Genomic DNA, 20,974 nt, shown 5'->3' with positions numbered 1-20,974 from the left:
GTCGCTGCCAGCCGCAGCCGGGCGCCGCCAGCCGCCGGCCGAGCCGCTGGCCCCCTGCCGCCTGCAGACGGGCGCCGAGAGCGCGCCGCGCCGGCCCGCCGCCTGCTACCCGTACGCAGAGTACGCCGGCCAGCGGCGGCACGCGTACCCGACGCTGAGCGAGCCGTGGGCGCCGGTCGGGCCGACCGCGTGGCCTCACTACCCGTGAGCCGTGCAGCGATCCAGGAACGGGACACGTCGGTCTTCGCGGCTCGGCCGCTCGCTCAAACCGTGGGTGGGTCGCGCCGGACTGCGCCAGGGAGCGGCTGGTGTTTTACAGGATTCGGAAGAGGGGCGCGAGATGAGGGTGCCACTCAGCATATCCGCTGTTTTAACCCGGAGGATACGCTGTTACGTGTAGTTTATATGTATTTTATCAGTCTTGTTCATCCGTGTGTCGCGTTTTACGTTTTTCAAGCGTGCCTCCAAGAATACACCATTCTACTTTCGAAACAACGTGTATTGGGAAATAACGCCAAACAAACGCAGCCCGCCAGACTGAGCCACAGGTACCGATCCACGCCCACAACCTGAACAACACGCTCCGAAGCAGCACGCTCAGGCCGCTCCCTGCGCCTGCCGACACAGGCCGCTAGCGCCTGCACCGCCGCCGGCGGCCCACGCGGACGGGCCTCGAGCGCCGTCCATCTGCGGCCGTCCACCGCTGCTCGGCCCTCCGCGCCGTCCCATCCGTCGGCGGCCCGCACGGGCGGGCTACGCTCAGAGTCCCGCCGGCGGGGCGGCGCTGGGGCGCGGCCGCTTGGCCGCCGCCGCCCCGCCGACAGGGCCGTCCTCCAGCGGGCGTCTGAGGGCTCTGGGCGCGCCGCACGAGCCGCTTACCGGCTGGCCGGACGGCGGCTCGGCGCCGGCTGAGCGTGCTCGGTTCTCGATGGAGCCGAGCACTGCCTGAAAGCGAGACAACGGGTCAGCAGCCTGTGTTGTGGCGGCGCCGACCAGACAACGGCGCAGCCCAATACTGCTCACAGCAGCACTTGCACGCGCTACAATATGATTTTGTTCAAGGACTGAGAAAACAAATTTATCGGGTTTGCAAACTGCCAATCAGGAAATTGAAAGCGCAGCACGAGTAGCAGCGACAAATTCCCGTTGCAAAAAGGTCAACTCATGCTCATGCACCTGCGATGACAATGGCGCGTTACCCAGTAGCACTGTAAACAAGTGATGAGCAAATGTATTGACGGACCTCACAGTCATTTCTACCCGCATCAAAATAGCATCGGCATCATAAAAATATAAGCGGCTGGTAGGCCAATTATTACAGACCAATCTATCCCTAGCGATTCATCAGCACGAGCGTGAGGCTGGAAAATAAAACGGCGTTTACTGCGCTGCAATACCGGCCGCTGTGGACCAGAACGGTCAATACTGCCGCTTGTGGCAGCGGCGGCCCACCAACTGGGGCCGTCACACCTCTGTCCGGCTCCACAGCGGCACCACAGTCAGCTAGCCACCTGGGGCCGTCACATTTCTGCCCGACTCCACAGCGGCACCACAGTCAGCTGGCTGCCTGGGGCCGTCACATCTCTGCCCGGCTCCACAGCGGCACCACAGTCAGATGGCGGCCTCGGGCCGTCACATCTCTGCCCGACTCCACAGAGGCACCACAGTCAGCTAGCTGCCTGGGGCCGTCACACCTCTGCCCGGCTCCACAGCGGCACCACAGTCAGCTGGCTGCCTGGGGCCGTCACATCTCTGCCCGACTCCACAGAGGCACCACAGTCAGCTGGCGGCCTGGGACCGCCACACCTCTACCCGACTCCACAGCGGCACCACAGTTAGCTAGCCGCCTGGGGCCGTCACACCTCTGCCCGACTCAACAGAGGCACCACAGTCAGCTAGCTGCCTGGGGCCGTCACACCTCTGCCCGACTCCACAGAGGTACCACAGTCAGCTAACCACCTGGGGCCGTCACACCTCTACCCGGCTCCACAGAGGCACCACAGTCAGCTGGCTGCCTGGGGCCGTCACACCTTTGCCCGACTCCACAGAGGCACCACAGTCAGATGGCTGCCTGGGGCCGTCACATCTCTGCCCGGCTCCACAGAGGCACCACAGTCAGCTAGCCACCTGGGGCCGTCACATCTCTGCCCGGCTCCACAGCGGCACCACAGTCAGCTGGCTGCCTGGGGCCGTCACATCTCTGCCCGGCTCCACAGCGGCCCTACGAGACTTCAGCTGGCCACCCTGATGGACCGTCCGTGACCCACCCCGGCGGGTCTCCTGCCTTGGGTCCGGCCGTGACCCGCCCGCCCGACAGGGTACGGTGTCAGGGACGGACGGCGCAGCGAGCGCCGGGCCTGACCTCGACCTCGACACTGTGATCATCGGTGACCCCGCCCGAAAGAGCTTCTCCTGACCATTCGGACTACTCTCTCGTCATCCTTGGCACAGCGGTACACGACGTGCCGAAACGCGTGAGGGCGGTAGGGTCAGTAGCTGGCACACCTAATGCTGTGAGCACGAAACAGACCTGTCAGTACAAACGACTCCCAATACCTGGCTGACATCTGAGACTTCGGTAGACATCGGGGCTTCCCCGTTGTATCACGATGCATTGGTGAAAAAAAGTGGAAGCGTTCATGCCGGCATCGACTCAGAGACGCTTGCTCTGGCAGAGTGGGCTGGCAAACACTTTGGAAATCGTGAACTAGTCCGGAATTATTACGCAATGTTTAAACATTTTGCCCTTTTCATCCACATATCAGCTTTTTCACAATACGCGTTCCATTTTCATTGTTTCATTGTGAGGCAGAAAAACGATGACAGCAATGTAAGTTGGCATCTCGACTGATTATGAAATGTATTTGCATTTCCTGGACTGTCTTACATCGCATTATATACTTCCAAGACGGTGGGAGCTAGCTATAACGCCTGAAATCTACAAAAAGGAAAGAAATCACACCGCTTGTCGCTCTTTTCGCGAACGTCGTTTCCCAGTGCAAAAGAAACACCAACAGCTTAGCACCCATTTCGAACGACTAAAGCCCACATCGGTACTCTGCGCAGCATGCAGGTATCACAGTCTCACCTTGGGTATGGCATGTTTTGCTGTCATCTCGGCTGCCTTCCGTTCGTACTCTGGTCGCCGGAGCCGGTACTCCTGGGCCTGCCGGATGACAGACTACGTCATCTGACACCACCGCGAGACGGCGCTACGGACTCCGACATACTGGAGCCGGTACTCCTGGGCCTGCGGGTGACAGACTAACGTCATCTGACACCACCGCGAGACGGCGCTGCGGACTCCGACATGCTGGAGAAGAGTGTGAACTTCAAGTTCGGGATTCAGGGTTGGAGCACGTTCTCCCAACCAGGGTGGAGGTGGAATTTTTCATCCGTTTACATATACGAGGTCGTGCAATACGGAAGTTTCTGTATGGTACCATTCGCACACCTCAGCAAAACTGACTGGCTAGCTTTTTATGTTTCGTTTATCAAAAACTGTCGTAAAGGCAATGTTCCACATTTGAATATATTGGAGCGGGCACCAGATTTGAAACAGGGTCCGTTTTAACTTTTGATTTCCTTCTAAAGGGAGCGTTCCAGCTTTGTATAGGGCTTAGAGCTGAAATAGCCATCTTGAAGATCATTTGGTGCAGTTCACAACCCCGTTTCGTGAAGACTTAAAATCCTCCAGTTTCTGAGCTACACGCCCGCGAAGACGTACAGGCTATTTCAAAATTACCCAAGCGTCTATGACGCCATAATAACGTGAATCAATTCTTGCTATATACACATACATACATGCATACATATATATATATATACATATATATATATATATATATATATATATATATGTATGCATGTATGTATGTGTACATAGCAAGAATTGATTCACGTTATTATGGTATATACACGTGTATATATATATATATATATATATATATATATATATATATATATATATATATATATATATATATAGTACCGCACTGAAGTAGGCAGCACGCTGATACGTCGGCCCGGTGTCCGGAAGGAGGCGACTGAAGGCAAGCACAGCGTCCCGCGACAGCGCTTGGACAGCCAGGTCGCTAGAGAACCCAGATGGAGAGAGCATCGCCATCATCAGTCGAACCCTGCATTTTTCATTGCAGTGGGAACTTCTCAAATGCTAAGGTTCTTGCATGGCACCGAGTGGTCAAGATATACGAGCATGGAAGATATAGGAGATGTAAGAGCATGGCTTGGGCAACTTTGGATTGAAAACCTGGTGCAGGGGACTATCTCACATCACACCCTGCGATGGTGACAAAGCAAGCTCACCCCATCCCCAGGACCATCCCACCCAGGGAGACCACCTTACCTATCACGCGCGATCTACGGACCATCCCTACCACTCAAACTCTCACTCAACTCAAACTCTACCTCACCCCACCTCACCCCACCATTACCACCCGGTCCCGGAGCCCACGCCCACACTCCACCCCCGCGCCGCCTGTTGCCCCTGCCGCCGTCCTCACCACGTCGGGCATGAGCGGGTCGTCCGGGTTCGGCTCGGCCAGCAGCAGCCGGATGGACATGAGCAGCGTGGCCAGCCGCAGGCTGGGCCGCCAGCCGCCCGTCGGCGGCATCTTCAGCGCGTCCAGGCAGATCCGGCCCGACGGGTCCACGTTCGGGTGGTACACGGGCGTCGCGAACGTGATCTGCGGCGGCTCGAACGGGTACCTGGGCACCGCCGTCACCGGTCAGTGACGTCATCAAGGGGCGCTGGCGACGCATCCGCGCGAAGGCCGGCGGCGGATCAGGCAGTGATGCTGGTGTATCTTCCATTCAGGTGCTATTAAGTGAGAGCTGGTGCAGGCGCGCGAACCCGAGCTCACGCTGGACAAGCCACTGTGCTGTGTACTGTGTGTCCAGGTCCAGGTCTAGGTCACACTGTGTGCCCACATTCAGGTCATGCTGTGTGTCACAGTTAGTCACTGTGCTGTGTACTGTATGTCCAGGTCAGGGTATGGTATGCATGTCCAGGTCATGCTGCATGTTCCAGCTAGGCACTGACCTGTGTGCTGTGCCCAGGTCCAAGTCATAGTGTATGTTCTGGTTGGTCACTACTGCGTGAACAAGCGCCTTAGCCCATCACGCCAGCAGTCACACCGCGCGGCTCTCCAGCCAGCAGTTACGCAGCTGGGCAGGACGTCACTGCCCGCGGCCCTCCGCCCGCCGGGCCTGGCTGCGGTGCCAGGGCCGCCGGATGACCTCCCTCACCTCTCCGGCACGACCACGTCCAGCGCAAACGTGCCGCGCTCGAACGGCGAACCCTCGGGGCCCGTCAGCGTGGCCCGCAGCCGCGTGACGTCATCGCCGTCAGCTGAGCACGACACGCCAGCTGGCGGCGCGCTGGCGAACATGGCCAGCTCCCTCTTCAGGCGGGCCTCCCGCTGCATGGTTCGTGGAGGCCTCGGCAGGTGGCGTCAGTGTGCAGTCTATGGATGGACAGTGGGTCATTGCTGAAATGCAGCAAGCAATAGGATATAACTGATCAGAGTTGCAAGCATGTAGGGATGACCTGCCATTTTTCAGCATCCCAGTACAAGGTCATGGGAGCGGCACACTGATGTCCTAAATCGGCATGCCAGAAATGCTACATAGCAGCAGGCATAACAACATTTTGCTAGTGCAGCTGTGGATAGAACCAGTTGGAAGCTCATGTAGGTCAGGGTAGGGTGGTAAGCAAAATTTGTGGGATAAAAAAACTCACATCATTTTATTTTTGTTTTTGTTTTTTGCAGGGTGATGACAGGAATCCTGTGTCTAAAAACTGAACACAGCAGCCTGGACCAATGTCCTCAATTTACCTAGTTATGCAAGCCTGAAGCCACTTATCCTGCTAAGATACTCTACATTGCTATGTATTCTCTGTGCATGCACCACACTTCTCTATCACATCAATCATGCCATGAGATATTGCCTTTCATGATTAATCTCAGCTGATGATAGCATTCCAGCTTGCAAGTAGTCATTTCAAAGGTTTATTTTGCATGCAAAAATGACAGATTTCATAGCATGTAAACAGTGAGTACCAGCCATCTGCACACATCTGCATCATACCATCCATGAGATAGAAAAGTTGAATGCCTGAGTGGAGATTATTAACAATGGTCATATATTTGGGCTAATAAACTGACAGTTTGCCCATATCCACAATACATTTTAGCACACAGGCTAAGCCATTATCACTTAATAGTCTGTAAACCATGACAGGTTTCTATTTGGAGAAGACTATCAAAGGTAAGGGTAAAAATTAATGTATTGGACTTTTGAGAGCATCCTAACATGTTTAACAATGTACAAAACTGGCAACAGGTGATGGACCTCAGAGAAGTACCAAATATGATGGAAAATCATGCTTTTGTGGGCAAGAAGGAATAATCAGAGCTGTCCCAAATTGAACAGTTTACTACAGTATTTGAGGCAGGATTACATCCACTTTAAAACATTGTAATGGGATGTTCACCGGTTTGCAGACCAGAATATTCTTAGCTTAAGATGAAGACCTATGTACTGATAGCAATTATTTCCTACACAGAATCAGGTCGCACGCACGCACGCACACACACACGCATGCACACACACACACACACACACTACATGCCCCCAAAGGGAGGCTGGCTTGCTTGGCATGTTATTGGGGCTTCAGGGTACCTCAACCAGTAAGTTGTGCAGCATACATGCGGGTCCAGTTTAGTTACCTTATGGACAGGCTGCTTGTTGCGAGGGTGTGAAGCCAACCAATGCAATTTATGGACCACCAATTTAAGTATTCCTGGAACAGAACAATGAGGTGGGAAGTTACCCTTTTTCCAAGCAGTACTGAAAAGTCACGGTGACACACTTCCCTCACATGCCTGGCCTGCACACAGACATAATCTGCACAGCCCACATTTTCTGTCTGTGTTCTTAAAACATTTGTACCACGCAACATAGCTACCTGCGACCCTTGCTTTGCTGTCCTGCATCAAGGCCGTATGGGGCGCATAAGGTTCTGTATGGTTGCAAGGCGATGCGTACTGTTCTTTTATAACCCTGTCTGTGTTCTTGAAAATCTGTACCACGCTATGTATGTCCCTACAAACCTTAGCTTGTTGCCCAGCATCAAGGTCGTATGGGCGTATGACGTTTTTTTAGATGGCTGCAAGGCGGCATTTCCCAAACAAAATGATCCAAAAATGCCGCCTTTGCGCCTTCCTGCCAGACTGCTCAAGAGTTATTAGATCAAACTCAACTATTGGATTTAAGAATATGCTGTGAATAGTTTTTTATCAAACAGGTTTCAAAACTTGATCAACTATTTTAGAGCCAATAAATTACAACTAATCTCTTCAATAATGCATTTACATGAGTCATCGTCTTCAGTTACAAAAGTATAGTTGATATTCCTCTTGGTGAATATCAATGACCTTGGCGGCGAAACCTGCGCATGCGTGCGGCAATTTGAGTGACGTCACGCCCTCACAGGCTCCCGATACGTCGAAAGTGCCGGCACGAACATATATAAGGGCAGAAATGAGTGAACCCACAGTCAAAGAAAGCAAAGATGGCCAGCGTGTTGGACCAGCTGAAGGAGCATACGGTGGTAGTCGCCGATACTGGCGACTTCGAAGGTCAGATAGTCGTTTATTTGTTTTGTTTTAGGCTAGTCCAGCCAAGTATCACTTCTGAATTGCAACGGGCCGTCAAACTTAAAGGATTTAGAAGCCGATTGCACTTGTCTCAGAAGCTTAGATTGATTTTTAAGGCAACATCCTTTATGTTCATAAAGGTAGCTAAAAACAATTGGTCTATGTATTGCAGATAATTTATTGGTAGGAATTTAAGTAGTTAAATTATAATTAACCCAGGCTCAAGGATGCATGCTAGCTTCTGCTGTTTAATTGGTCTATGGTTACTTAGATTGTTGCATTGTTTGCCAGTTAAATTGTAGAAACCACAACTTAGTGCAAATATATAATTGCTATAGATGATGTGGCACACAAACCACTCAGGGATCAGTTCCAGACCATCCTATGACTTTAAATGCTTGTTTTGCACAACAAGTTATGTGAAGTTCAACTTGTTCATTCTCATTCAACATTCTCAAGTGCTGAGCATCATCCAGCAATGTCAAGCTTCTGATTCCTCAGCAAGATTCTTGCCTATGATCGAATGTATTATTTCAACCACAAAGATCAGTATTGTGTGCTGTTTCCTCCCTATACCCTGGCTGTGTAGGTCTGCATCACATAGTCATATTAAAGACAGGGATGCTGTCATCTCACAGGCATTGAATATGTGTTCAGTGTGTGGTGCTATCCTCCTGGTGATAAATAAAACCTTCACACCAAGCCAGGTTTCTCATGAGCTGAAGAGTTGTGCACATGCATCTCATGAAACCCAGCCCAGAAATTGCTAGATTTGGCACCCATGGCTGATAGGCGCAGCACTTGTCAGCTGGCAGCATCCAGGTCTTGAACCTATCAATGACAGTATAAGCACCTGTGAGTCAGTACAGTTTAGTTTTTGGCAGGAGTTGCTAATTAAATGTCATTGTCCTGCATAACTGGCAGGAACATGTAGTAAATGGTTAGATAACAATATGTAAGCCCATGGCAAGTTGTCCGTCACCACTCTAACACTCTTAAGCCCATGGCAGTGATCCCGTCACCACTCTAACATCTGTAAGCCATGGCAGGTTGATCCTGTCACCAACTCGTACATATTTGCCCACAACAAACAATTTGTGCATTGTTGGGGTGCATGGGCTTGCCCGTGAATAGCCCAATCAGTACCTTGGCTGGCAATGCTTTCAAACTCAAGATCATGTCACTAACAGTGATGCATGGTGCTGATGGGTATCATGGAAATTCTGTAAAGGAAAAAGCCTGAGGGCTGAAGCCCAGCATTCTCTGAGCTTTTAATCTCTAGGTTTTAAATTGGGCTCTGTGGTATGTGACCTTGATCATCTGGCCTTTCCTGAGCTGATGTTTGGAAATTGAAAAATTGGTTGCTGGTCTGCCATGTAACAAATGGTATACCTGTAGGGCCAATTCAAGTTTGTGGTCTTCTTTAGTCCATGGGATATGGAGCAATCAAAATGAGACATCTGAATTGTGGATATGTGTCAAGCTATGTTACATGTATCATATTTGGTGCATCAAAGCTGGTATCGACTTCCCTTCAATTGGTCAGTGCATCAGCAGGGGAGGAGGCAAAAGTCTTATATGTGGTCCCCATACACTGTAGCTCACCATTGTCTTCTGACTTCGTCCTACAGCAATGAAAAAGTATAAACCGACGGACGCGACAACGAACCCGTCGCTGATCCTGGCGGCCGCGTCCATGCCGCAGTACCAAAACCTCATCGAGAAGGCGGTGGAGTACGGCAAGGACGCCGGACAGTGAGTAGCGGCAGAAGGCATGGTCGTTTTCCGACCGCAAGCTCTCGGGCGGCGTGGGGGGCGCCGACCCACACACTGCGTGCATCAGCCGGGAGGCGGCGGCCCCTCCGCGCGTCGGGTCTGTGTGGCGAGGTTCGGCGTACCGTTGCCGCATGTGCCGGCCCCGCCTCCGACCCCGGCCGCCGGCGTCGGCTGCTTCCGGCGGCCGGCGGTGCAGACCGGCGGACGTGGCCAGATAGGGCCGGACGTCGGCGTCGGCTGGCGCGCCGCTGATTGGCGCCCTCGAATCATGTCCGTCCGGCGAACTGACCAGCGCCGCGCGGTACGGGGGAGCGGGCTGACCAGCGCCGCGCGGTACGGGGGAGCGGGCTGACCAGCGCCACGCGGTACGGGGGAGCGGACTGACCAGCGCCACGCGGTACGGGGGAGCGGACTGACCAGCGCCGCGCGGCACCGGGGGAGCGGGCTGACCAGAGCGGGCGGTAGGAGACCACCATAGTATAGCATGTCACTCCTCCCCTCCCCTCTCTCTCTTTCTGTTTCCGCCTCCAAATGCCTCCAAGTCCTCTATCTTGAGCCCCCACCGCGCTTTTCGTCATCTCCCGTGCTTCTGTCGGGCTGCACGGTTTGTAATTGTTCTTTCAGTCGTTTCCCTCGTTTTTGCTGTATCTCTCTCCATTTCCGGACCGCCTCTTTCCTGTTGTCCTCCGGCCCTCTTCCTTCAATATCCCCCCCGTGCCCGCTCGCTGCCCGTCGGAGCCGTCTTGCGCCACGCTCACGGCGCCCTGCCCGCCGTTACGCCCGGCCGTCTCGGGCACCTGCCTGCCCCAGCTGGAATATAATAGCCCACACGTGCCACATGACTGCCCGGGTTGGCGCGACAGCGGAGCGGTGCAGACACGGACCGGGGCACTCCAGGAGAGCGGCGGAGTCTTCCGACGGGCGGGGACTAAGCCAGGTCCACGGATGTATGACCCGACGGGCCAGGGTCAGACGCGGAGGAGGCAGCCGACCGGGCTGGCCACGCCTTTGATCGGTGTCAGATATGGACTTGATGATGGCCGTAGCAGCTGCATTATTCTGAAAACAATCACGGTGCGAAGTCAAGCTGCGGAGACGCGCCTTCTGAGCTGCCCGGCGACTCAGATCTGACACGCATATCAGTGTTCCTCATGTCAGTGGCCCCCAAACTCGGCTGATAGGCCCGGATAACAAGGCAGAGGCGTCCAGATGGGCCGTTGAATGCTCGTGCAGCCATGCGGCTGCATAGGTGCCTGGTTTCACTCGTCCCCCTTGCACCAGAGCGCATTCCTGTCGTGTTTGTGTCCCGTCTCCGCCCGAGGCCAGTGCGGTCGGTGGCGTGACACCTTCGGCAGCGGCACGCCGGGTCGATCCGTGACACGTGACCCGGGACGGCGGCATTCCGGGCGTGCCGGGCCGCCACGTTCAGTGTAACTGTGCCCTGAAACAGCCACCAGACCGCGGGTCACCTCAGCGATGTGGAACCACCGGCAGCCGTGCTTTCCAAAAGAACAGCCGTTAGCTGTGGTCGACGGAGCGGCGGGATTTGACTGCGGGGATGGCGGCGTGGTTCGTTCGTGAATGCTGCCGTACAAAGGAAAAAGGCGCATGTGCATTTAAGCAGCTTTTCGGGGTAAAGCTTTTTCGATTTTCTGATATATCAAGGTATTGGTAGATGGAACATAATCGAATTATATGCCACTGAACTTGTCACATCTAGTAGCAATAGGCTTGGGCGTGGGGAGAGCAATCTCATGGACCAGACTTTAAACTGGGCGGTGTTTGCACTTCCTTTTGGGCATCGTGGACAGCATTCTCCCCATCGGCCCAGAAGAGAATGTCTGCAAGTGGAAGCGCGTACCTCATTTCCTCCGAAACTGGTAGCGGGTTTCCCACAGTTTTGTTGATCTTTACAGTGTTGAGGCCAGGCGTTCTGGTGCCATGTTCTCGGTCTTGTGGGTCAGGGGTGATTTTCACGAGGCTGGACGCCTCCATTGTTGTTCGAGGCGAGACTTTTAGTTGTAGACATGTTCACTGCCCTTTGCGAACCTGCAGACAGCGACCGTCCAGAAGGTAGGGGCGCAGACCCTCCTTGACTAGCGAGTTAAGCTTTTTCCGGGATGCACCATCCTAGAACACGCGGAAGTCGGCATGGCACACCGCAGTCGTGCTTATGCCTGTATCCTCTGCTGCTTGCCGGAGGTCCCGAAAGTCGGACTCCTTGGCCTTGGAAGTTTTTGAGTACATTGGCTGAAATCTATGCCTGAATTTGCGTCTGACGGTTCTCTGTGTGAAGATTGTCACTTTGCTTTTTTATCGCTGTTCGCTGAGGAAACGCCGGGACGTCACGGCAACGTCTTCTCCATCCATTTCTGCTGTTGCCCCATGCCAGAGGACTGCAGGCGACTTCTTCGACCTTTTTACTTGTCCTGTCCTCTCGAGGGTAGCAAATGACTCTGTACAAGTAACGAAACGGGGATGAAGAAGACCGTTTTGTGGTAAAGGATAAGGATCAACGTTTACTTTTATTAGGTCGGCACTGCACACGTGTTCGCGTCATCCCACTCGCGGGCCGCCTGTCTTCAGTAGTCAGCTCCACCCTCTCTGGTCCGGGCCAAATGTGTGTTGTGCTCCCGACACTGGTCGCACCCGTCGACGAACACGAGGCCAGCTCTTTCGGGCTTTATGCACTGATTTCCCGTTGTGCAGTTGACAAGAACAGTACTCACATTCTTCGTTGACACGTTTGGGGGAGCAAGTAGTCATCTCTGTTACCTCCCTTCAACACCGCTCGAAGCTTATTTGTCTTTGCTTTTCAGTGAAGTCTTGCATGCCATTGGCTGTGATATTCGATGACAGATAGTCTCTTCGGTGTGTGGTTAAACCGATGTGCGCACGACCGATGACTCTTGATGTGATTTCGGATGACAGTCGAGTCGATCTTGGTCTTCGACGTTGCACTTTCTCTTCGGTCCTCCTTTTCAGCAGCCGAAAGCGTTACGGATGACCTGGTCGTTGTTAAAACTTCAAGCCCACTGCTGCCATGAAGAACGGCTTGCACACGGGAACGGCTTGGTCGTTTCCATCCGGAAGCGTATAAATAAGAGCATAATAAGAGTCAAGTAATGCTTCGTAGCGTATCCATTCCCGGTATCTTCGCGATCAGCTGGCGCTGTCGCTGGCTGGCTGACATGACTGACATCCTGTCGTGGGTTAGCATCCATAGCAAGACCGACAGCGCTGAAAGCCGGCAACCGATGAGCGGCGGGGAGGCCTTCGGTAACGTCTAAACCTGTTGGCAGCTGGTAAGTAGCGGCGGGCTGAGGCTGCACGACGGTAGTCTTCGGCAGGGCCGGGGACGCTGAATCCAGGTGGTGGTTGAGCAACCAGTTGGTCTTCTTGAGAACCTCAATCCTCCAATAACATGGCCTACCTAATGTCGGTGGGGAAGGTTTTGTCGTCGGAGTGTTCCAGATGTTGTACCTCCATCTCTTCTAATGCACTCAGGCTGCATGCAGATGTGAAAAGAAAAAGGACTAAAACTAGAGCCTAATTCATCGGTAGGACCAGCGGCGCTGGCACAGAACGCCGCCAGGAAAGCGGCAGGCTGTGGCTAGACGGCGGCGAGTTCTCCGCTAGTGCCCGACGACTGCGGAGAAGTGGGAGGCTGTGGCTGGTCGGCGGCGAGCTTTCGCTAGTGCCCGGCGGCGGTGGGGAAGTGGGAGGCTGTGGCTGGACGGCGGCGAGAAAAAAGTCCGAGTGCAGGCCCGCGCCTTTTATTAATTGAATCGGCGGAGGAGAAGAAGAACTTTCGTTTTTTCACCGTAGCTCGCGCGCGGCACTTACGCTTCTTTTGTGTTGCAAATTGGCCTTGTTCCGTAGCTTCCGTTTATTTTTGACAAGGAAAATCCAAAATTCCGGGCGATTGGGGCCGATTACAACAACTATATTTTTGAGGATGATGGGGACCGTTATTACGAATCTGAAGGTGCAAAAACTCCAAAATGGCCAAAATGGCGCTTGCGCTTTATTGCCTTAGCACGGCATAATGCAGTAATGTGTTGCATGTGCATGTATGCATCTGTTTACAGCTAAATGCCAACTGATTGCAATGCTCTCCAGCAAGCCTGTGTCTGGAAAGCTGATAAAGTTAACAATGCTGGATAATTGGACTGTTGAAGCCAACCAACCATCGGGGTGGGGGAGGGGAGGGGGAATTCTCTAGCCCCCTGCGTCTACGCCGCCTCTTAAAGCAAGCGTTGACACAGGAACGTGAAAGCGGTACCCAGCTCTGTAAGCTTACACAGGTGACTGCGCTGGACGGCGGGCCTGGATCGATCCGGACGTTCTCGCTGCTGCTGCGCACACGTTCTCCCGCAGATTCTGGCTGAGGCTGAAGCTGCCAGGGATCGCCAGCCACGCACGGGCCCCGACGGCCGAAGCCAACTGTTGCCGGTGCCGGTCGGGCCGGAGCGGATTAGGAGGCCATTTTGTCGGCGGGCAGCTCCCGGGGCTCAGCTGCTCGTGCAGCCGTCCGTCGCTCGGTGCCCGGCCGAGCGGGCGCGCTCTGTCTAGACCCGGCGACCTCTCCCGGACGGGACGCTGCGCCTCGTGGCGCCGCCACGGCACGGACCGGGTGGCAGGGAGCCGGTCCTTTTTTCTGTTCTCTGTTCTCTGTGCTCTGAACGATCACGCCGGCTGCTGATTGAACGCGAAGTCCGTGTGGTCGGCAGACTGACTCATGCTCTGGGCCAGGGGTGGTAATTGAACATGCGGTGCAGTAGTGGTGGGGGGCCTGTCCCACCGCAGAATGGTCTGTCTGCAACTGGGTATTCCCCGCCAGGTGCAGGTGTCTTAACGCTCCGCAGATTATTCGTTCGCGTTGTCTACACGGCGTTTCGCGTACAGGGCGCCCGCACAACGCTCCATCGGCGCTGGCTGTGTGCTGGTGGCCCGCGGCGATTGGTCGCGGCCAGTGACCCGGGATTCGCCCCGTCCGTGGTCCGGCGCCGGTCAGGCACGGCCGGCCTCCAGCCGAACGTGAGCCGACCCTCCGCCGACCGGAGCGGCGGCTCGATATCGACCTGCACGGGCGGCACCCCGCCGCGCCGCTGACCCCGTCTGGAGCCGCGCCCACCGGCCGCGGCCGGCCGACCCGACGGCCCCTGCCCGGCGCGGCTGATCAGCTCTGGCCGGCGGCGACGGACCGGAGACTGTGGACAATGACGCCGTCTGTGTACCGGCCTCTTCCGGCGCGGCGGTGGGCTCCGGGCGGCCGGTCGAGACGGCGGTGACCGTGACTCGGCGCCGTGCGGGCCCGGCCGGTCGGGCGTGACCCGGGGCCGGCCGGAGACGCGGCGCGTGACGCCCCGTTCCGGCCTGATACGCGCCGCGCCGCGCGGCCCCTCCCTCCGGCCTCCGTGGCGCCGGTCCCGGCCCGCTCGCCGCCCGGTCAAGGGCGTCTGGAGCGCTGAAGGTCAGCCGACCGCTGCGGGGTTGTCTGGTACCGCGCGGCCGTTTTTGCCCGCCGGCTGGGGACGGGGACGTAAACCGCCGGCGGTGGACCACACGCAACACGCGGACGGTTGCGCTGGGTCGCCGGGCGCGGTTTTTCAGCCGATAAAAAGCTTACGCTGCCGGCTTTTCCAGCTCGGGGACAGACTGCGCGTACAAATAGAGCAAAGACGGATTCAGCGTTGTATGGGAGGGTGGGTTGAATTTCGAGTGTAACGCCGACGTAAGGTGAAGTCTAAATGGGTGATATTTCGTCCTCTTTTCATCGCCTTGAAGGAGAAGGCCCGCCGACTCGTCGGCCCTTCGGTCGGCCGTTGAATCCTAGCCAGAGGTTGCGGAAGGTAAATATCCACGGCCACGGAAGTCGCACCACCCTGCTGGAAATCCGTTGCGGGATATAACATTGTGCCGTGGTTTTAAGATCACGCGAATTAATAACGAATCCCAGTTGGGCGCAGGTATTCACACGATCCCGGAAGAGGCTTGCAACCTGCAAAAGAGGCTTTGTTAATCCCGGATCGGGCCGTATCGTTTAGTACCCAGGAATGCAGTCAATTATTGTATGAGTGCTCTATGAGCTGATGATATCTGCCGCTAAGTGGTCACGGACAGGGCCAGCTAACCCTGACCGAGGTATCTGTAACAATGGGGGGCTTGAGGCGCCGTTACGCCGCCTGGTCAGCCCGAGCCCCTGTTCCCTGCCGTCTGTAGATTCCCCAGAGCGGCTGCAGGAGCGGCCCATGACCGCGCCGTGTCCGTGCACGTCGCATCTGCAGCGTCCCCGGCGTGCCGGCCTGGCGCGGTTTACGGGCGTTAGGTAGTGAGGATACCGGTCCGGAGCGGACGCGGCCAGGTCCGGCCAGACCGTCCGCATCCGACGGGCACCCCCGACGTTGGAACGGCGCCTGGGCCCGGGGCGGTAGTGCTGGTGGTGTGTGGATAAGCGCAGAGACGTCTGCGGGGCTGGGGCCTGGTGAGGTTGTGCCTCGCCAGGCATGTTCGGTTTCCCGCATGCATCCCGCATGCGTGCGGTATGCGTGCGTGCATGCGACGCGCAGGGTTTCCCGCGCCGCGTCATGGCGGGGCTTCACCGCGCGGTCCCCGGCCTCGCCGAGGTGCCCGCGGAGACGGCAGGGGGGGGGGGGGGGGCTCGGTCGTCCCGCCGGCCTCGCTGCAGCCGGCCGCCGCGGGACGTGGCGCTCACGCCGTGCTGGACCGGCTCTCCGCAGCTAGCTCGTGCTCTACACTGTCGATCACTGCCGCGCCCAATGTTTGGTCCTATACGACACGCTTCGTTGTGTGCGCGGAATGCCGGCGGGCTTGGCGCGACCCAGTTAACCCGTTAAACAGGCAACATGCTCTTGTATTCGCCGTGAAAGTCATTCCCGGCTTTGTTAATTACCGTTATTCGCCATGTAAAGCCATTGCCGGTCTCGGTAGTTGCTGCGCCATTATCATTATCACCCTTACAATTAGCGTCTTGACTGTTCGTGTAACTGCCGGCACACTCACGAAGCATTTGATGATTCAGATGCTTCGTGTGTCTTTGGCCGTGTCTTGTGCGCGTTTTGGGCCGGACACCGGATGCATGGGTACATAAGGTGAACGGCATCCATTTTACATCTAAAGAGGGTGAATTCTAAAGGAATTGGGCGTTATTTAAATAACTGCATTGTATCCTTCCTTGCCACAGGCTGATGTATCCTTTTGAGCGTCTCGTCGCCATTGCGTGTGCGTGCGTGCGTGCGTCGGGCCGCTTCAGTTGTCTCCAACAGCAGACGTCTCGTTTCAGGACGGATGCGGAGCGGGTGTCGGCCACCATGGACCGCGTGTTCGTGCTGTTCGGGAAGGAGATCCTCAAGATTGTGCCTGGCCGCGTCTCCATCGAGGTCGACGCCAGGTCAGCTGGACCGCTGGACCGCAGCGGGATCGCGGCTCAGCCGCGCGCAGCGCAACTAGTGGTCTGAACTGTACCCGAACTTGATAGTACTGGATTGAAGTGCTCTTGTAGAAATGGTACCTGGCCACACTTCAGGGTCGTCGATGGTGATTGTTGGCGCGGGTCTTTCGGATGCGTTTGTCTCAAGATCGGGATATGCTGGCCGGTTGATTCCGGCGTGCGTACATCAGATGGGGCGTGAGGATCGCCGCAAGTCCTACGGGTCTCGGATGGGGAGGGATGTGGACGTGTCGCGCGGCACGGGACAGACGCTAGGGCGTGAGGGTCGCCGCAAGTCGCACGGGTCTCAGGTGGGAGGGACGTGGACGTGTGGCGCGGCACGGGACAGACACTGGGGCTTGAGGGTCGCCGCAAGTCGTACGGGTCTCAGGTGGGAGGGACGTGGACGTGTGGCGCGGCACGGGACAGACACTGGGGCGTGAGGGTCGCCGCAAGTCGTACGGGCCTTAGATAGAGATGGACGTGGACGTGTCGCGCGGCACGAGGCAGACGCTGGGGCGTGAGGGTCGCCGCAAGTCGTACGGGTCTCAGATGGGGAGGGATGCGGACGTGTCGCGCGGCACGAGACAGACGCGCATCCCTCCAACTGCACAAACTCGCACGACTCGCGCCGAGCTCTGCACGCCACCGGGCCAATGCGAGCGTTGACCCTTCGAAACTCTGGGAGGCGCCAAGCCGCTTGGCGTGGTGCCCAGAATTACTCTGTCTCCCATACATTGCGTGAGCGCCTCCGCTTCACCGGAGGCTTAAGGCCACTGAGGGCATCGCTGCTCAGGCAGCGCAGCACCGGGACGAGGGCAGCAGGACAAGCGTCAGCCCGTCCAAGGACGCCGCGCTGTGGGCTGGGCGTGCGCGCGCGGGCGCAGCAAACCATCACCTCCGCAGCGACCGTGTCAGGCGGCGACCGCACCACCGGTGTTTTGTTCGGGTAGTGAGTCAGAACCGCCTGGGTTAAATGCTTCATTACGCGCCGGATCTACGTCGCGTGGCGCACTTTCCCCGTCACCGTGCCGCGTCTGACTGACGCTTGTGACACGCCGGCAGGCTGTCCTTCGACACCAAGGCCAGCATCGCCAAGGCGCGCAAGTTCATCTCGATGTTCGAGGCCGAGGGCATCAGCAAGGAGCGCATCCTGATCAAGCTGGCCTCCACGTGGGAGGGCATCGAGGCGGCGCGCGTCCTGGAGCAGGAGCACGGCATTCACTGCAACCTGACGCTGCTCTTCTCGTTCGCCCAGGCGGTGGCGTGCGCCGAGGCTAGCGTCACGCTCATCTCGCCGTTCGTCGGCCGCATCCTGGACTGGTCAGTGCCGGCCAGGGCCAGGCTCCCGGGTCTGGGTCCGGTCAGTGACCGACCAGGTCATCATGAGTCAGGCTCCCGGGTCTGGGTCCGGTCAGTGTCGGCCAGGGGGGGCGGATCAGGCTCCCGGGTCTGGGTCCGGTCAGTGCCGGCCAGGGGATCCTGAGTCCGGCTCCCAGGTCTGAGTCTGGTCAGCGGCCGTCGCGAGGCTTGGGTCGGGCTCCCGGTCTGGGTGCGGTGAGTGGAACTGGGCGAACTATATGGGACGGATCAGTAGCGTTGGCTCCGGGGATCAGTGACTGACCCGCGCGAGACTGGTCAGTTGCCCTGCGTGACCAGACATCAGGTCGCCAGGTACATCACCTCATATCGTGGCACAGATCAGCTGATATTGCGTATCAGGTAGGTTAGACATCAGATAGCAGATCAGACACGGATATATCCAGATCCCGATCCGGATACGTACGGGGCTGGCCGATTGCTAGGGCCCTTGTGCTGACCCGTTCTGAGCAGGTCGTTATCTGTGGTCCTAAACGACGCTGATTTGGTGAGACCTCGGTCGTGATATTCACCAGTCTTACCAGTAACGTGAGCTCGGCCCTGTTCCGTTAGGGGCGTGCTGGTCAGATGTCATTGGGGTCCTTGGTCGGGGGGCTGCTATTTGGCTGAACAGTACAGTCGTTTCTTGTGTATGGCTGCTATTGCTGTACTGGGCTAGGAAAGCCTGTATTCAACGGGCGCTGTAAGACTTCATTTAGTGCCCAACCTTGAAGTCAGGATGAATCCAGATTCAAACCAAATGGCGTGTACCAAGACGAAATCTGCGCTACTTTATTTGGACGTTTATCGCTCTCAGCCAGCCAAGTTACTGGCAGCCATCACAAAAGATCACTTTTGGCTGCTTACGCTGGCGCTTCCTGCCAGCCGTAGCGACCCTTACAGAGCAAGGTCATGCAGGTCAAGGTCATGTCTGGAGGTCATAATGCAAAGCTTAAATGTTCACTTTAGACTATGACCAGTGCCATCCGGCGTGGTTTCGTTAGATAATCAACTCCGCGCACGTGTTCGTTTAAATCAGGCACGTGGCGAACACGGACAAGAAGAAGTTTGAGCCCCGCGAGGACCCGGGCGTCATCTCGGTCACCAAGATCTACAACTACTACAAGAAGTTCGGCTACAAGACGGTCGTCATGGGCGCCTCCTTCCGTAACACCGGTACGGGCCGGCCGAGTTAGTCTGCCCTGGCCGAGCACTGTGTTACTGCTATCGTGCACGCGGAAGGGAATCTGGAGATTGGTTGTCGAGGTGGCAGGGCAGGTGGCAGTGTGCAATAGCGCAAATATTGGTTGTCGAGGCGGCAGGGTAGGCGGCGGCGTGCAATAGCGCAAAGATTGGTTGTCGCAGCGGTAGGGTAGACAGCGGCGTGCAATAGCGCAAAGTAACCAGCTGTTCGACCAACTGCTGTTTCATGAGGTGTACCGCGAGCCGCAATGCGATAGTGTGTTTTCGTCATTGATCACGTGTTTTCGGCGGCACGCCAGTTTTAATGAAAGTCGGTGCCCCGGCTGTCAGCACAAGCCCGGAAGTCTGTTCCGCGGTGCTCGTTTCGTCTGACATTTCGGATCATGCTGAGCTCACCTGGCCTCTCAGCGAGCCTGGCCGCGCGCCTGCGCCTCTGCGCCGGCCGTGGTCGCTCGCCCGGCGGCTGCGTCGGAGTCGCCGTCGCTGCGGGAGGCAGTCAGTGGCGCGGCCGGCGCCGCCTTGTCCTGCCCTCCTGACAGCTGGCGGCGACGGCCGGCCGCCGGCCGCCTCTGACCGCCGCTGACCGCCGCTGACCGCCGCTGACCGCCGCTGACCAGCCGCTGACCGCCTCTGATCAGCCGCTGACCGCCGCTGACCGCCGCTGACCGCCGCTGACCTGTGTCCGCCAGGCGAGATCACGGCCCTCACTGGCTGCGACCTGCTCACCATCAGCCCCAAGCTGCTGGAGGAGCTCTCCAACAGCACCGACCAGCTGCACCCGCAGCTCACCGAGAGCATGGGTAGGTGGGCTCGGCGGCCGACGCCGGTCGGCCCGCCAGCCAGTTGACCCCGGCTCCGGCCGTCGAGCCGACAATGCCGTCAGTCGTTTCACACGCATCTGATGCTGCTGCTGTGGGTGGGTGCTGCTGCCGCAAGAGGCTAGATGTGTGGTCATCGGCCATGCGTAGGCAAGCGAGCCAGCCAGCCGGCTGGTAAGACGCCATGCTGCTCATGCATTCAAACGAATAATGTATTTGCCCTGTAGCCATTGCGTGCGCCTAGCTGCCCCTTCCACACCTTACCGTGTCTGCCTGTCCCTTCCAGCTAAGAAGCAGGACCTGGACAAGGTGGACATGAGCGAGCCAGTCTTCCGCTGGATGCACAACGAGGACGCCATGGCCACGGACAAGCTGGCCGAGGGCATCCGCAAGTTCGCTGCGGATGCCGTCAAGCTGGAGACGCTGCTGCAGGCCAAGCTGAAGTAGCGGCGGCGCTTGGTCACCGTCGTCAACCGCGCATCATTCCAGCGCCAGGTTGTGGGTCGATCCGGCCGTACAAAGCGTCGGACGTGTTGGAGATTTTTTACTTTAATTTTATGAATAGTTGAATCATGACGTAGAGCTTTGACATCACGTGTACCGTCGCTTGGACGCACAGGGTTGCTGGAATATATTTACCGCCTCGGTACGTGTGCTTCATTGGAGGTGGTGGAGACGCTGAC

At 56.8% G+C, this 20,974-nt stretch overlaps 2 protein-coding genes across 2 annotated transcripts; one reads left to right on the top strand and one right to left on the bottom strand.

Annotated features, from left to right (window-relative positions):
- Positions 1-597: 597 nt before the first annotated feature.
- LOC119108272 (ubiquitin-conjugating enzyme E2 T) lies at positions 598-7,220 on the bottom strand. Its single transcript, XM_037231850.1, has 7 exons — positions 7,137-7,220; positions 6,753-6,826; positions 5,269-5,486; positions 4,524-4,728; positions 3,089-3,166; positions 814-945; positions 598-615 (listed from the first exon to the last, which is right to left on the bottom strand). Exons 3-7 carry the CDS (start codon positions 5,445-5,447, stop codon positions 598-600), a joined length of 612 nt encoding a protein of 203 aa, XP_037087745.1. The 5' UTR covers positions 5,448-5,486; positions 6,753-6,826; positions 7,137-7,220.
- A 299-nt stretch (positions 7,221-7,519) lies between these two features.
- Positions 7,520-20,938, top strand: Taldo (transaldolase). Its single transcript, XM_037231289.1, has 7 exons — positions 7,520-7,664; positions 9,314-9,437; positions 16,765-16,872; positions 17,977-18,234; positions 19,310-19,446; positions 20,163-20,273; positions 20,578-20,938. Exons 1-7 carry the CDS (start codon positions 7,598-7,600, stop codon positions 20,736-20,738), a joined length of 966 nt encoding a protein of 321 aa, XP_037087184.1. The 5' UTR covers positions 7,520-7,597; the 3' UTR covers positions 20,739-20,938.
- The last annotated feature ends 36 nt before the right edge of the window (positions 20,939-20,974 follow it).

The sequence above is a fragment of the Pollicipes pollicipes genome, unplaced genomic scaffold, assembly GCF_011947565.3.
Source record: "Pollicipes pollicipes isolate AB1234 unplaced genomic scaffold, Ppol_2.1 Scaffold_6686;HRSCAF=7923_pilon_pilon_pilon, whole genome shotgun sequence".
Lineage (NCBI taxonomy): Eukaryota > Metazoa > Arthropoda > Thecostraca > Pollicipedomorpha > Pollicipedidae > Pollicipes > Pollicipes pollicipes.
The sequence above is the reverse complement of the archived record's forward strand: the minus strand, read 5'-3'. Positions and strand labels throughout refer to the sequence as shown.